Source organism: Dama dama, chromosome 2, assembly GCF_033118175.1.
Source record: "Dama dama isolate Ldn47 chromosome 2, ASM3311817v1, whole genome shotgun sequence".
NCBI lineage: Eukaryota > Metazoa > Chordata > Mammalia > Artiodactyla > Cervidae > Dama > Dama dama.
Genome location: NC_083682.1, coordinates 29,186,776 through 29,202,795, shown reverse-complemented (window position 1 = coordinate 29,202,795; position 16,020 = coordinate 29,186,776). Strand labels below are relative to the sequence as shown.

Below are 16,020 nucleotides of genomic sequence, written 5' to 3'. Positions count from 1 at the left end.
ATATGCTCATTTGCTTTTATTTATTTTATTTTATTTTATTTTTTTGGGGGGGGTTTTGTCATACGTTGATATGAATCAGCCATGGATTTACACGTATTCCCCATCCCGATCCCCGCTCCCACCTCCCTCTCCACCCGATTCCCCCGAGTCCTCCCAGTGTACCAGGCTGGAGCACTTGTCTCATGCATCCCACCTGGGCTGGTGATCTGTTTCACCATAAATAGTATACATGCTGTTCTTTTGAAATATCCCACCCTCACATTCTCCCACAGAGTTCAAAAGTCTGTTCTATATTTCTGTGTCTCTTTTTCTGTTTTGCATATAGGGTTATCGTTACCATCTTTCTAAATTCCATATATATGTGATAGTATGCTGTAATGTTCTTTATCTTTCTGTTTGTTTTGAATTGTAAAGTAAAATGAACAGATCACACATTTTAAAAATAGTATTTATATGTTATTATTCATACTTTCTATTTTTAGAATCCATGAAGATAAATAGTGGCACCTATATGAAAACGTTCACACCTTCTCTCCTCCGGGCATTCTCCCTGGGCTGACAATAATTTAAGCTGGTATCCTTCTCACCGTGATTCAAAAGTGCTGCCAATGAAATACTCCTTTCAAGTAAAATTCAACCTCAGTTTTAAAAATCAAATCAAATATGAGAAAAAATGCATGATTCATTAATCCTGAGTCCACGATTTTCACAACTCTTATTCCATATAGTTTGTATACTATTGTTTCTTCTCATTCCAAAATCTAAATATAAAACAACCCCAAGCGAAGCTGGAAATAAATTTGAAGAGATCAAGAATTTACACAGAAAACAGTAAGTAGCAAGAAATGAGTGAGCAAACAAAAAGAATGAAAATAATACATTAAAATAATAGGTGGTTGGACTCTGACCGATATTTAGTTCTTGCTTACTCTACACTGCGTTCGTAGTCACTCAGTCGTGTCTGATTCTTTGTGATCCCTTGGACTGTAGCCCACCAGGCTCCTCTGTCCATGGCATTTCACACTCTGCATCAGAGTATAAATCCTGCAAAGCTGAGGTCTAAACTGAGAATGCTGATAGTGTGTCATTTTTATGAAAAGTATCAACTTTCCAAAGCAACCATTGTAGTACTACTTGGATTTAAAGCTTAAAAGAAAAGTAAAATTTAATCTGTTAGTCATATTATCTCTGTGTAAGAAATTTTGATAATTTAACAGAAGCTTATTTGATTATTCAATCTATTTTTTAAAAATATTTTTTTCTTTCTATGTATTACTTTTTATCCATTTTCCAACTGATTACATCACTTTTAAAGGTTAGGTGAATTTTCATCAAGCTAAGCATGTTTAGGATGGTTCAGTTTAAGATACAGTCTGGTAGAAGAGTAGGAAATTATTTTGGAGATTTCACAAATGGATGACATGTGTAGCCACCAGTTATGCTAAAGAATAAAAAATCTTCGGCCTTAAGAACATCTCAAAGGGATAAACCATCATCATTCTAAGGGATCAAGAATACAAAGAAAAAAAGCTACAAAGAAAAGAGGCTTATGGGGTTGCTAATTAGAGATGTGCCATGGGATTTCTATGCCATGGCTAGAGACAGGAAAGGATCAATACAAATGCCAGGTAGACTGCCACAAAGAAGAGGAGGCCTAAAATCCCAGACTCCCACTTGAAATCAAATTGCTTTTCATTTAGCAACACTGTGTAGTGAGCATGGATGCTCAGTTGCTCAGTTGTGTCCAACTCTGCGACCCCATGGACTGTGGCCTGCCAGGTTCCCCTTTCCACAGTTTTCTCCAAGCAAGAATACTGGAGTAGGTTGCCTGAATATTCTCCAGGGGATCTTCCTGACCAAGGATTCAAATCCATGTCCCCTGCACCTCCTGCACTGGTGGGGAGTAGTGAGTACCAAGGTGAAATCACTACCAAGTAGTGACTTTAGAGTCTTGCCAGGATTGTGAAGAACAAATAATGCAATCCACATAAAAATCATATATATGCTTCGTATTTATGGTCAACTTCAAGGAATCTTGGTGGCACAGCTGAATAGAAAGGTTGATGGGCAACTATTGTCATTTTCTTCTCATCTGCCTTGGTTATGCAGACATGATTCCTGAAAAGATTGCTTCTGCCATGGGCAACATATATTCAGGCACATTCTGAGGTGACATGGGTTTGTCAATTTTCTTCTAACCATTTGTCCATAAGCAAAGGGTCCGGATTTGGGGAAAGATTTATAGTCACACAACTAATTTGTAAATTTACCTTAGAAGGAAATGAAAGAGAAGTTAATACAATAGGTGCACTCATGTTGGCCTAATAATCTCTCACAAATGTTGCTGGAGAAAGCCCTTGAAGTATACTGTTTTGTATCATTTCTTTTTTTAAAAAAATTATTTATTTTTTAATTGAAGGACAATTGCCCTACAGAATTTTGTTGTTTTCTGTCAAACCTCAACATGAATCAGCCACGGTATACATACATCCCCTCCCCTTTTGAAATTTTTTTTTCTACTCTCATGTTTGCATATTCATCAACTCCTGGGGTTCTAGGAAACAAATTAATAAACAGAATTGCTTTAACAAAATCCTCACGGCCCTTGAGTGCTGACTACATTTATTAAAATGTTTCATATTGCTAAGCCAGCTTTTCCCTCATGCGGTAAGATGATATCAGAGAAGCAGGAAATGCACAATGGCAGAAAACTTTACTTTCATATCCTCCAGAGAAAATACTGATTTGATCTACTAGCTTGGGATAGATATTTGATGGCTAATCGAGAATAAAAATTTGCTACTGCCATCAACCAAATCTAGTGGCAAATTTTCAGCCTTCATCTCTTCCCTCCACCTAAGTCAATCTTGATAGCCATAAAAGTGGATGATCTAATACTAAACCCTCCCTGTAGTATTGTTCAATATTTATTTTGCGATCAGCTCTTCAAATAAAGATCTTGGACCTCCCTGGTGCTGCAGTGGATGAGAGTCTGTCTACCAGTGCAGAGGGTGAGGGCTCCATCTCTGGTCCAGGAGGATTGGCCACAACTCCTGAGCCTGTGCTCTAGAGTCCACAAGCCACAGCTGCTGAGCCCCGCATGCCTGAAGCCTCTGATCTGCATCCAGAGTGGTCACCGCAGTGAAGGGCCCACGCACCACGGCAAGTGAAGAAGGAATTCATAGGGCCTGGACTCCATCTCAGGCCTGTCCGTGCTGATCATGCTCGGCTGCTTCTCCAATGGACTCTGAATTTTCTGCTTAGTGCCTGTGGGAACGACAATGGAAGGATAAGACCCACTCTGGACAGGGGAACCTTGAAGATTGTATCCAGGTTACTCATCGCCTAAGAGAAAACACACTGTAATCACCCCTGCCTCCGGACACTATCTATTGGAATGTAACCACAGGCTTATGGGTTATTAACTGGTTGGAATGTAACCACGGGCTTACTGATTATTAACTGTTTGAACACATAACACATGTATGATGGGGTTATTGTGATTGTATTTACCCTTCCTTTGTAAGTCTCAAGGAATTTGGGGTGGTGGGTTCAGACACGTACACATAGGGTATAAAAGATTTTCACAAATGCTGGTCGGGGTCCTTGGCTAAGAGGAGGCTCTGCCTTGGTCCTTGCACTCCACTATCTGCATTGTCCTTCTGAGTGAGTTTGTTTCCCGGAACGCGTGGCTACAACATTTGGTGCATTGGCCAGGATACTCCTCCCTTTGAGGAGACAGGTCTCATTTGAGGCCACCCCGAGGCTTTGTAGCTTGAATCTCCTAGAGGGGGAGGTGCCTTGCCCCTCTGGAAGAATTCGGCCTTTAAACGCCTGGTTTCTTTGCTTTGGCAGGTAGTGAATGGCAGCAAGGGAACTGAGTGCTCAGGTGAGGAGGAACCCACCTGGTTGGGTGGAAGAGGGGGCCTGATAACCCCCCTGGGAAGGACTAGAAGGGGCATGGACCCACAGGAGCCTGGAATCGGCAGGCAGCAGTGATTGCTTGGAACACAGGTCGACGAGCGTGCTAGGGTTTAGGAAGGAAATTTGTGAAGGTCATTTAGGAAGTGTGTCCATGCCATCTCAGGGAAAATTATTACCAGCGATCGCCAGGGGATTTTTAGGATGGGAAACTGGTCCTCGTATGCTCGTATTCTGCCCTCCCCCAGGAGGTGTCCCGTCTGTTGTGAAATTCTTGACCCCCTCGAAATTGTTAGGCTAGAAGGAGGGGGATACAGAAGTGAGTATGAATTGGCTTTTCTGAGGATGGCCTGGGACATGGGATATTTAACCCATCTGTGTTTTCATCCGCACCTGATCAAGCCCACCAAGGCAGAACGGACTATAAGGGAGAAACTGTCTTGGACCATGTGATGTTCTGGTTCAGCTATGCTGACCGGCAGGTGAAGACACGCCGATCCCCCTTTTCCCTCTGGGATCTGTCAGGTAAGGCTCTTCTCACCCCAATTAGGAAGGAGGCAGAATGGCAATTTAAGTGTCATTGAGTGGAAATATCAGAAGTACATAGGGTACTGAGAACTTAATAGAACGAAAAGGAAAAGTAGAAGAAAGTCAGAGAAGGTAAGCAAGATGGGGGGAAGTGAATCTAAGGCAACTGTATTGGAGTGCATTATTAAAAATTTAAAGAAGGGATTAGGAGGAGACTATGGGGTGAAGATGAAGCCTAACCGCCTCCATATACTCTGTGAGGTCGAATGGCCCCCTATGGGAGCAGGATGGCCACCAGAGAACACCGTGAACTTAAAAATAGTGGAAGCAATCTATACAGTAGTCACAGGAGAGCCAGGACACCTGGATCAATATCCATCTATTGACTCATGGCTAGGGTTAGCTCGAGACCCTCCTACTTGGACAAGGTTCTGTATCCAGAAGGGAAAGGGAAAAATATGTTAATGGCACAAAAATTGACTGATGATAAAAAAGGAAATTCTACAGGATTTGGATGGGGATGACCTGACCCCTCCTGCATACTGGATAATGACACGCCTGCCTCCCAGTGCTTCACCAGGACCGGAGGCCTCCTTAATGCCCGATCCAGGGCCAGGTGAAGTTTCTGCAACAGCCACTGCTCCTCTGCCAGCTTTCCCGGAGTTCGTAGAGCTGCTGTTTGGGCAGACTCCAATCCTGGTGACAGAAGCCTCTGGCCAACACTTCCAGGATCCGGCTCCAGCTGAACCGCCCAAGCTATACCCACCTCTCCCAGAGAGTACTGACAAAAAGGGGAGGGAGATGCTGGAATTAAGCAGAGACTGCGCTCTGCCAGAGAGCCTGAGGGGACTAAAGAGAACAGTCAAGAGGTTTACAGAGCTAGCTGCTGCTCTGGGAAAGTCTATCTCGGACCCTCCGGAAAACCTCATCTGCCCCAGGGACAAGACAGTCCTTCAACCAGTCCCAACGTAGGCCCCGGGCCCCGTTACAGCCAAACCAGTGTGCCTGATGCTGAGGTTTTGGCCACTGGAAGAATGAATGCCCTAAGGCAAGGAAGGAAGAGGAAGTTCCTGCAGTTGTGGGGCTTGCTGACTTGGAAATTAACTAGGGCTGCCGGGGCTCAGAGATATCAGGTCCCTGAGAGCCCATGGTAACCGTAAAAGTGGGGGACCAAAACATTGACTTCATGGTGGATACAGGAGCAGAACTGTCGGTAGTAACAAAACCTGTGGCACCACTGTCCAAAAAGACTACCGATGTAACTGGGGTATCGGAAGAAGAGATGATTAAACCATTTTGCCAGCCCAGAAAATGTCAGATGGGGGGGCACCAAATGACATTCCTGAGTGCCCAGTACCCCTGTTGGGAACAGACTTGCTCTCCAAACTAGGAGCACAAGTGACTTTCTCCCCTGAGGAGAGGCCCACCTTCCGGATGGACACTATGACTTATTTGCTCTCTCTCTCAATAACCCCCCAAGATGAGTGGAGGTTGCATGAGCCTCTGAAGGAAGAACTGGGTGGGCCGGAAGAGCATGAGAGAGAGCTAACTCAATCATTCCCTGAGGTCTGGTCAGAAGACACCCCCCCCTGCCCCAGGCTGGCTAAACATCATGCCTCAGTGATAATAGAACTCAAACCAGGCACCATCCCGATTAGAAAGCGCCAGTACCCGCTACCGATAGGCCTGGGCCGGCATACTGCCCCACGTCAATAGATTGAAACAAGCGGGCCTTCTAGTAGAGTGCCAGTTGGCTTGGAATACGCTGATCCTGCCAGTCAAAAAGGAAGGAGGACAGGACTATAGGCCTGTATAAGATCTCAGGCTAGTCAACCAGGCTACTGTGACTTTACACCCCACTGTTCCAAACCCCTATACCTTACTTAGCCTCCTCCCACTGAGGACTAAAGTTTACACTTGCCTAGATCTCAAGGATGCCTTCTTCTGCGTATGCCTCGCCCCAGTGTCACAGCCCATCTTTGCCTTTGAATGGGAAGCTCCAGGTGGGGAGCACCAAACAGCAGCTCATCTGGACTCCCCCACAAGGGTTTAAGAACTCCCCAACCATCTTTGGGGAAACCTTGGCTTCTGACCTGGACTCATTCCACCCGGAAGGGTATGGATGTTGGCTCCTACAATACGGGGATGACCTGCTGCTGGCTGCCGAGACCAAGAAAAAATGCTGGAAAGGGACAAATGCACTGCTCCAGCTGCTGATGAAAACAGGTTACCAGGTGTCGAAGAAGAAGGCACAGATCTACAAAGAGGAGGTAAGGTATCTGGGGTTGGTTTTAAAGAAGGGCTCAAGGTTCCAGACCCTAATTGGGTCCTATATACTGATGGCACTAGCCTGATAAAACAAGGACAATGGCTGTCAGGTTAGCCAAAGCGGAAGGGGCCATCAAGACTGAAAAGGGATGGTGGGAATAGCCAAGTGGCAAATTATTGGTACCAGAGGAGCTGGCACACACTCTGGCCCAATACACCAAGCGACCCACCCAGGCCATGCTGCCTGCTCACAGGTTAATGCTGCCTCTCAGGTATTCAGACAAAAACCTCCGGGTATTCAGCTGAAAGGCACGCTGCCCTTTGAACACCTGGGAGTGGACTTCACTGAAATGAAACCTCACCGACACTACCGTTATCTGCTGGTCATGGTATGTACATTCTAGAGATGGATAAAAGCTTTTCCTACTTGGACTGAAAAAGCATCAGAAGTAGCCTGGGTGCCTGCTTAGGGAAATAGTTCCCAGATTTGGATTTCCTACCAGCATTGGATCAGGCAATGGCCTGGCTTTTGCAGCTGATTTGGTACAACAAGTAAGCAAAACTTTAAACATCAAATGGAAACTGCACACTGCATATAGACCCAGAGATCTGAGATGGTGGAATGAGCCAACCGGACACTTAAAGAGACTCTCCAAGTGGATCAGAGAGACTGACTGCTCCTGGGTGGACTTGCTTCCGACTGCTCTGCTCAGACTCAGGATGACCCCACAGTCCCGAGGCTATTCTCCATATGATATTGTGTATGGGAGGCCTCCTCCCATAATAAAACAGGAGTCAATGAATTTGCCTCAGGTAAGGGGGGATAGGATTTCACAGCAGATGGAACTGGGTAAGGTAATAAATTGGGTAACTAAGTTTGTACAAGAAAGGGTGCCTCTTCCCCTTGGGGAACAGATTCATGAGTTTACGCTTGGTGACCAAGTATGGGTCAAAGATTGGAAACATGATTTGCTAGCCCCTTGGTGAAAGGGCCCTTAAGTTATTCTAACTACCCCTACTGCAGTTAAAGTTGCAGGTATTGTCCCTTGGATCCATCATATGAGGGTAAAGAGATCACACAACACAGACCCAGAAAATGCTAAGTGGACTGTACAGAGGGACCCCACTGACCCTCAAGAGACTAAGACCATCCTTAAGAAGAAAAACAAAGATCCCGGACGAGCCCCTTCAGGATGAAGCCACACAATCAACTCCTGCTGCTTGGCCTCATCAATGTGATTTTGAGTTTAACTTCCGTCTCAACTCAGGACAATGTTTTCCTCTCATGGGCACATTCCTACACGGACTTCCACAACACTTACAACTTCTGGGTATGTAGGACTATGCCTCTGTCTGTGATGGATGGACTTCCTTGGTGGGTGTCACCGCTCCGCCAAAGAGATTTTAAACCACTCTGCTCTTTTCTGGGATGATAAAAAGAGACTTTCCTCTCTCTTGTCAATCATAACCTCTCCTTGCTCTCTTGGTGTAAGACCTACAGTCAATAGACTCGGGTCATGGGGTTACATTTGATATAAATGCCAGTGTAACAAAAGCCTAACCTACAACAAGCCCCAGTAAATATACCTTATTTACATGCTAGGTGGACAAGATCTGTGTTTCAATGGTATGAGTATATTGCTGCCTTATTCGTACCCTCTATAGGGACAACAGATATTATGATTAAAATAGAGGCCTTCACTAATTTCACAAAACAGGCCCTCCTAGATAGAACAAAGGCCATCCAGGGCTTAAATGAAGAGCAAATCCAAATGAGAAAAGCAGAGATTCATAATAGAATGGCTTTGGAAATACTCACAGCTGCTCAAAGAGGGACCTGTGCTATAATTAAGGTTGAATGTTGTGTATACATTCCTGACTTATCTGACAACGTATTGACTGCTTTAGGTGACATGAAAAACCAGGTAAAAGCAATGTCAAATGAAAACATTCCTTTCTGGACTTCAGTCCTATCTTGGGTGAAGGGCAATTGGTGAAAAACTATATTTACCACTGTTATAGTTGCCTTGATAGTTCTGCTTTCTGGACCCTGAATGTTACAATGTGAAAATTATGAACTTTGTAACCCAAAGGTTGATGTCATTTTCCCAAATTGGCAGTTGGAGAGCCAGGGTGCAATATATCCTTATGAATGATGCTCATAATATGAGTTAAGAGCATCAAGAGGGGGGAATGAAGAAGGAATTCATAGGGCCTGGACTTCATCCGAGGCCTGTCTGTGCTGATTGTGCCTGATCGTGCTCACCACCTCTCTAGTGGACTCTGAACTCTCTGCTTAGTGCCTGTGGGAACAACAATGGAAGGATAAGACCCCCTCCGGACAGGGGAACCTTGAAGATCGTATCCAGGTTACTCATCGCAAAAGAGAAAACATACTCTAATCACCCCTGCCTCTGGACAGTATCTATCAGACTATAACCACAGGCTTATCCGTTATTAACTGGTTGGAATGTAACCACGGGCTTATTGATTATTAACTGTTTGAACACATAACACATGTATGATGGGGTTATTGTGATTGTATTTACCCTTCCTTTCTAAGTCTCAAGGGATTTGGGGTGGTGGGTTCAGACACGTACACATAGGGTATAAAAGATTTTCACAAATGCTGGTCGGGGTCCTTGGCTAAGAGGAGACTCTGCCTTGGGCCCGCGGGTGTAATAAACTGCACTCCACTATCTGCATTGTCCTTCTGAGTGAGTTTGTTTCCCAGAACGCGTGGCTACAACACAAGGAGTGGCCCCTACGTGCTGTATCTGGAGAGGGCCCCTCCACAAAGCAGCAAAGACCTAGCACAGCCAAAAATAAAATAAGTAAATAAATAAAATGAAGATCTTCTAAAAATAGTTTGCTTCCAAGAAAATAACTCTAACTACTATATTATTTAAATAAATCACAACTGAAAGTGAAAAACTGCAAATGTTAGTCTCTCAGTCGTGTCTGACTCTGAGACCCCGTGGACTGTGGCCTGCCCAGCTCCTCTACTCATGGAATTCTCCAGAAAGGAACATTGGAGTGAGTCGCCAATTAGTTAATTATGAACTTATAAAAAAAAATGGAAAGATCAAAAGAAATTAAAAATGAAAGAACTATATGTGTTATTCTCTCAGCTTAAATTTTAAGATGTTAGTAAAACACTAATGTGATCATTAAAATATAGCTGTAGTAGGCAGAATTTTAAGTTAATCTCTAATGACCCTCACCTTTAAGTTTTCCTCCGTGAGTATGAGTGAATATGAAGAGAGATCTGTCCTGTGAGTATATTACATTATCTGGCAAAAGTGAAGGGATTTATCATATGCATTTAATATCTCCATCCGGGTGAATCTAGTTAATCAGACAGGTTGCCCTGTGTGGTCCAGACCTAATCAGACACTTTGAAAGAAGACTGAGGACCTCATTCAGCTCAGAGATTAGACGCTGCAGGAACACCCTCTTTTTTCTGTTGTTGGCTTTGAAGAAGCAAGCCACAGAGAATGCAATAGCGACAAGGAAATGGGTTCTATCAACAATAACAGGAACTTGGAAGAAAACCCTAGGCCTTAACTGAAACCACAGGCCCAGCTCTCACCTTGGTTGTAGTCCATGAGACTCAGCAGAGACCAGCTAAGCCATGACTAGACTTCTAACTCACAAAAATTGTGAAATAATAAATGTACTTTTCTTTAAGTCACTGTGTTTGTGGTAATTTGTTATGCAGCAATAGAAAAGGAAAACAGTATAAAAGGAATTTTTTTTTAAAGGAATCATCTAAAGCCTGCAAATTAAACACACTCTATCCAGTGTTTCTTCTTCTGATAACCCTATTTAAAACCTTATATGGCTCCGCGGGCGCCGGCGTCGGCTGCGTCTCCGGGGATTTGAATTGCGCTTCCGCCATCTTTCCAGCCCTCAGTCAGACGGGCGCAGAGACGCTTCTGGAAGTAACATCACGATGGCTGCCCAAGGAGAACCCCAAGTTCAGTTCAAACTTGTTTTGGTTGGTGATGGTGGTACTGGAAAAACTACATTCGTGAAGCGTCATCTGACTGGTGAATTTGAGAAGTATGTAGCTACCTTGGGTGTTGAGGTCCATCCTCTTGTGTTCTATACCAACAGAGGACCTATTAAGTTCAATGTATGGGATACAGCTGGTCAGGAGAAATTTGGTGGACTGAAAGATGGCTATTATATACAAGCTCAGTGTGCCATTATAATGTTTGATGTAACATCAAGAGTTACTTACAAGAATGTGCCTAACTGGCATAGAGATCTGGTACGAGTGTATGAGAACATCCCAATTGTGCTGTGTGGCAACAAAGTGGATATTAAGGACAGAAAGGTTAAGGCAAAGTCAGTTGTCTTCCACCGAAAGAAGACTCTTCAGTACTATGACATTTCTGCCAAAAGTAACTACAACTTTGAAAAGCCCTTCCTCTGGCTTGCTAGAAAATTGATTGGAGACCCTAACTTGGAGTTTGTCGCCATGCCTGCTCTTGCCCCACCAGAGGTGGTCATGGATCCAGCCTTGGCAGCACAGTATGAGCACGATTTAGAGGTTGCTCAGACATCTGCTCTCCCGGATGAAGATGATGACCTGTGAGAAAGTGAAGCTGGGGCCCAGCGTCAGAAGTCTAGTTTTATAGGCAACTGTCCTGTGATGTCAGTGGCGTAGCGTGTTTGCCACTTTATTATATAGCTAAGCTGAACATGTGCTTAATCTTTGGATGCTGAAGGAGATGGATGGGCTGTGGAGTGAATGTGGCAGTTTAAAAAAAAAAAAAAAACCACAGTTGTTTCCTCCTCGAGTTTCAAATATAAGACTGCTATAGTCACATGACAATATTGAGAGGTGGAATCTTGTTTGTTACTGTCATTCCCATTCCTTTTCGTTTAGAATCAGAATAAAATTGTATTTCAAATATCTAAAAATAAATAAATAAATAAAACCTTATATGTTTGTTCCAAATCTCTGTATTTTATGAAGCCTTAAGATATGAGAAGTAATTTTCCCCTCAGATTCTCCACAAATAAGGTTCATAAAGATAAGGCCCCATACCCATCTAAAACAGGTGAGGTTGCCTAGCAACCATCTCCCTCCACCACCCAGGAATTGCTGAGTGCATCAGTTCCAAGAGCAACTAATTCACAGATCAATAATTAAGATGGGAAGAGCGGACAAAAGGAGAAAATATTAGTGCATCACTCCATGAGGTAAAATAGGATCTGGATATTAAAAGGCAAAATGACCACAAAGGGCCTCTCCTCATTTCCTTTTCTTTGCTGAAACAAGTATAGAGACCTTGAAAGAGAAAACTTCATTATCATTAGCAACCTCACAAATGTTACTGGCCTAAAAAAGACAACTCATGACCCAGAAATGGCCATGTGTTGATACAGGACAAAAAAAGAGCTTAAAAATTGCCTAGCTCTCTCTCCACTCCTGTTTTACATGTAGGAATGTAGATTAAATAACACAAACATGGGAAAAAGAATATTTTAGAAAACAGAAAATCAAGATAGCTAAGTGACTTACCTAAGATGTGGCAAAGTCAGTAGCCTAGCTATACTGGCACCTTCAATTCTAGATGAAAACTTTATATTCAAGAAGTTTACTACAGTAGAAAGAGCACAGAGTTTGGAGGAAGGTAAACTGAGGGGGTTTTCTAGTCCTGCCCTTCCTGACTATGTGACCTTGGACAAGATGCTTGTTGACTTTGAGGTTTAATTTGCTCATCAGTTAAATGTGGATAATTTCTTAAGCAGTTGTAGTTGACATGAAGTAATCTGTGCAAATAAAATTAACTCTTCCCAGTACATACTAAATATGAATACTTGTACCTTTTAACATTAAGAATTGAGCACTCTCTGAGAGAGTTGTTACTTTTTTGCAGCCATTAAAATCCCTTGAGAGTATTCTAGAGAAGTACTCTGGAGGGCTTTTCAAATAGTCAGTATATCATGTATTGGGCACCAGTAACAATTTTGGGAATTCCAGCTCAATGCATAAAAGAATTTAAGCAAAATACAAAATAATATGTAATGAAATGTCAAGTTCAATGAGATTGACTATATTTCTCATGGAAATTAAGTAACAAAGATATCTTGCTAAAAATAATCTTACAGTTTTCTTTTATTACTCGGTTAAAAGGCACATCAAATACATTTAAAGAACGTGTTTAGCCCGGTAATGACACATTAGAAAGATATCTTTCATGGTATAATTAGTAATATGATTTTAATGAGAAAACTGCATATAACATCTTAAAAATTTGCATTGAGTAAACCAAAAAGTTTCATTTGCATATGTTCTGTAAACATACTCTAACTCTGAACTCATATTTGCATACTGTTTGCAAAAGAAACAATTTGGACAGATTCAAAACCAAAATCTATTTAAAATCCAAACATTCATAGTTCCCATTCTTTATGAGAGGCAAATTCCATCAAAAGTAACAAAGATAAGCAGGGCTAAAGATTCTGCACATTTGCAATAGCTCACTGTAAGTTTGTACATGAAAATTCTTAACTGCAAATCAGAAGGAAAAAACATGGCAGAAACCACAGAGGGTCTTTGTGCTGCGCTTTGTCACTAAGTAGAGTCTGACTCTTGGAGACCCCAAGGACTCTAGCCCTCCAGGCTCCTCTGTCCACGGGATTCTCCAGGCAAGAATACTGGAGTAGGTTGCCGAACCCTCCTCAGGGGACAAAAATATGGAAGGCTTCGAATGACAGGCTGAGGAGTTAAAGTTGAGAATTTTGCCCAGAGTCATCCCTAGGCTCACTTTTTAAAAAGCAACAGAACAATATAAACAACGGGGAATTGGGAAGAAATTACTTTTGACTCAGTCGGAGATGCCCAGTTCTTGTCAAATGTTTGATTTGTCTTTGAACATACATTTCCATGGTCCTGAAAAGTGACGACGAGTTTTGGACAAGCATGTCTGTGATACTGCCAAACTTAAATTCCTCTAGTGCAAGATGCCTTAGAGAAGTGTCATGCACAGAGCAAGCTTTCAAAACCTTCTTCAGAGAATAAAAATGTGCACTGTAATTCTGAAAAGAATCCTACTTCCAGTTTTATAAAAATAAAAGTCTACCCAAACAAAATTACATGTGGATGTCAATGTAACAAAAGTTACATAGGTCAATCAACTAATATAAATAATGAATGGCCAATTTCTTTACCAAAGTGAAGACAGAATTTGGACAGGCAACTCACTCCAGTATTCTTGCCTGGAGAATCCTATGTGCAGAGGAGCCTGGTGGGCTCCAGTCCACAGGGCCGCAAGAGTCGGACATGACTTAGTGACGAAACCACCAACCACCACCGCCCCATATATCACATGCTTTCCACAACTGATTGAATAAATTACAGCTGTGCACATTTTATCAAACATAGAAACTTCGATAAAAGATGGATGGATTGATTCAATGGTTTGACCCAACTGTATATTTCTTACTGATTGAAGAATCAAGTCAATGACCTGAAACCACTGAAAATTAAAAAAACCTGAAGCTTTTGAAATATAACTTAGTGTGTCTGTGGTTTATTTATATAACAGATGCTTTTCCTGTGTCTGATACAATTCTAAATTATGTTTATACATATAAATAAAACCCTCTAGTGTGTTAGACACTCAGTAGTGTCTAACTCTTTGCAACCCCATGGACTGTAGCCCACCAGGCTCTTCTGTCCATGGGATTTTCCAGGTAAGAATACTGGAGTGGATATCCTTTCCTTTCTCCAGGGGATCTTCCTGACCCAGGGATGGAACCTGGGTCTCCTGCATTGCAGGCAGATTTGTTACCATCTGAGCCAGCAGAGGAGCCCAGAACCCTCTAAGGAAGGTACTCTTATGAACCCTGTGATCCCCATTAGACAAGTGAGGAAACTGAGGGACAGAGAGTTGGAGAAATTTGCACAAGGTCACACAGAGTTGATGGCAAGACAGGTTTCAGATCCACAAATCTGGATTCCCAAGAACAAGCTCCTATCTGCTAGTCTACTCATTTCTCAGTTTTTTCTCAATTTCCTCTTAAAAAGTGTCAAATATGTTACTGCTCACTGATCAAATGAAACTTACATTGAGTTCTTACTTTATGCCAGGCACTGTTCTGGGTGGCAGAGACACCATGGCAACGTAAACACAGTCAAAACTCACTGCTTTCTTCGAACACATGTTCTAGTTAACCAAGACAGGGACTAAATAAGTAACCCTGCCATATGCAAAACTATGGATTAATCTTGAGGACATTTGCTAAGTGAAATTGTTAGGGGAAGCACACTGATTGAAACCGCCCACCCTGGCCAGGCACCATAGTAACCATCTGCATGAGTTGTTTTATGACAGGAGATCCTGATAAGGAATATGGAACTAATAAGCCACCACCAACAGGAAGAGTTCGGGAAAGGTCAAAAGGAAACACCGCGTGTCTGTCCACTTCCCAGAATCCCTCTTGCTAGCATCCATCTTGGCTGAGCGATGCGTGCGCCACCAGGAAAGACTCTGAATTAGAATGATTGGCCAAAGATTACCCGGAAATGAATCCCATCACCATAAAACCCAAGACTGCGAGCCACGCGGCAGAGCAGCTCTCCTGGGTTCCCTTACCCTCCTGTTCTCCACCCGGGTGCCCTTTCCCAATAAAATCTCTTGCTTTGTCAACATGTGTCTCCTCGGACAATTCATTTCCGAGTGTTAGACAAGAGCCCAGTTTCGGGCCCTGGAAGGGGTCCCCCTTCCTGCAACAAAATAAGGCAGTCAAAGAAGGACAAATACTTCATGAAACTGAAAGCAGCTATTTTGCCTCTTTCCTGTTCGCCCATTGTGAGAAATGGAACTTGATGTGGTCCATTTTCAGGATGAAGTAGCTGGCCTTGCATGGAAAATTATTAACAAATGATTTTCCACTCAGAGCTAGCTAGTTTTGTCTTGGAAAATTACTGACAAACTAGTGTTGCCAAACAGCTTATACCTGGAGAGTCCCTAAGTTAACAGGATGTTTGGGAAGGGAAAAACTAAAGTCCTTGTTGAGAAATGTGGGCTTAGCAGGGGAAAGGAGAAGAAAGAGACTTTGGTGATGTCCAGGAAGATCGTAACTCCATAGTACTCAGCCAGTGAGGAACCAGGGAGGGATCTTCATACCAGGGAAAAGAGTGCTTGCTGTGGCTAGCCATCAGACACCCAATCCTGCAAGACTGTCATTAAAAATCTCACTTCCTCAGTGCTTCGTATCTCCAAGTCCATCCCTAGGTTTTCGGCTGGTGAGTGTGTTTCTCATATGATCCCTGTTCTCTTC

At 42.9% G+C, this 16,020-nt stretch overlaps 1 protein-coding gene and 1 pseudogene across 1 annotated transcript; both read left to right on the top strand.

The window, feature by feature from the left end:
• The first annotated feature begins 6,383 nt into the window (after positions 1–6,383).
• LOC133068397 (endogenous retrovirus group PABLB member 1 Env polyprotein-like) lies at positions 6,384–8,892 on the top strand (annotated as a pseudogene).
• A 1,675-nt stretch (positions 8,893–10,567) lies between these two features.
• On the top strand, positions 10,568–11,488 carry LOC133067312 (GTP-binding nuclear protein Ran-like). The gene has a single exon (XM_061158466.1). It carries the CDS (start codon positions 10,673–10,675, stop codon positions 11,318–11,320), a length of 648 nt encoding a protein of 215 aa, XP_061014449.1. The 5' UTR covers positions 10,568–10,672; the 3' UTR covers positions 11,321–11,488.
• Positions 11,489–16,020: the final 4,532 nt, after the last annotated feature.

Coding starts and splice junctions, on each gene's coding strand:
- LOC133067312 (XM_061158466.1), top strand. CDS start 10,673: ATGGCTGCCCAAGGAGAACCCCAAGTTCAGTTCAAACTTGTTTTGGTT.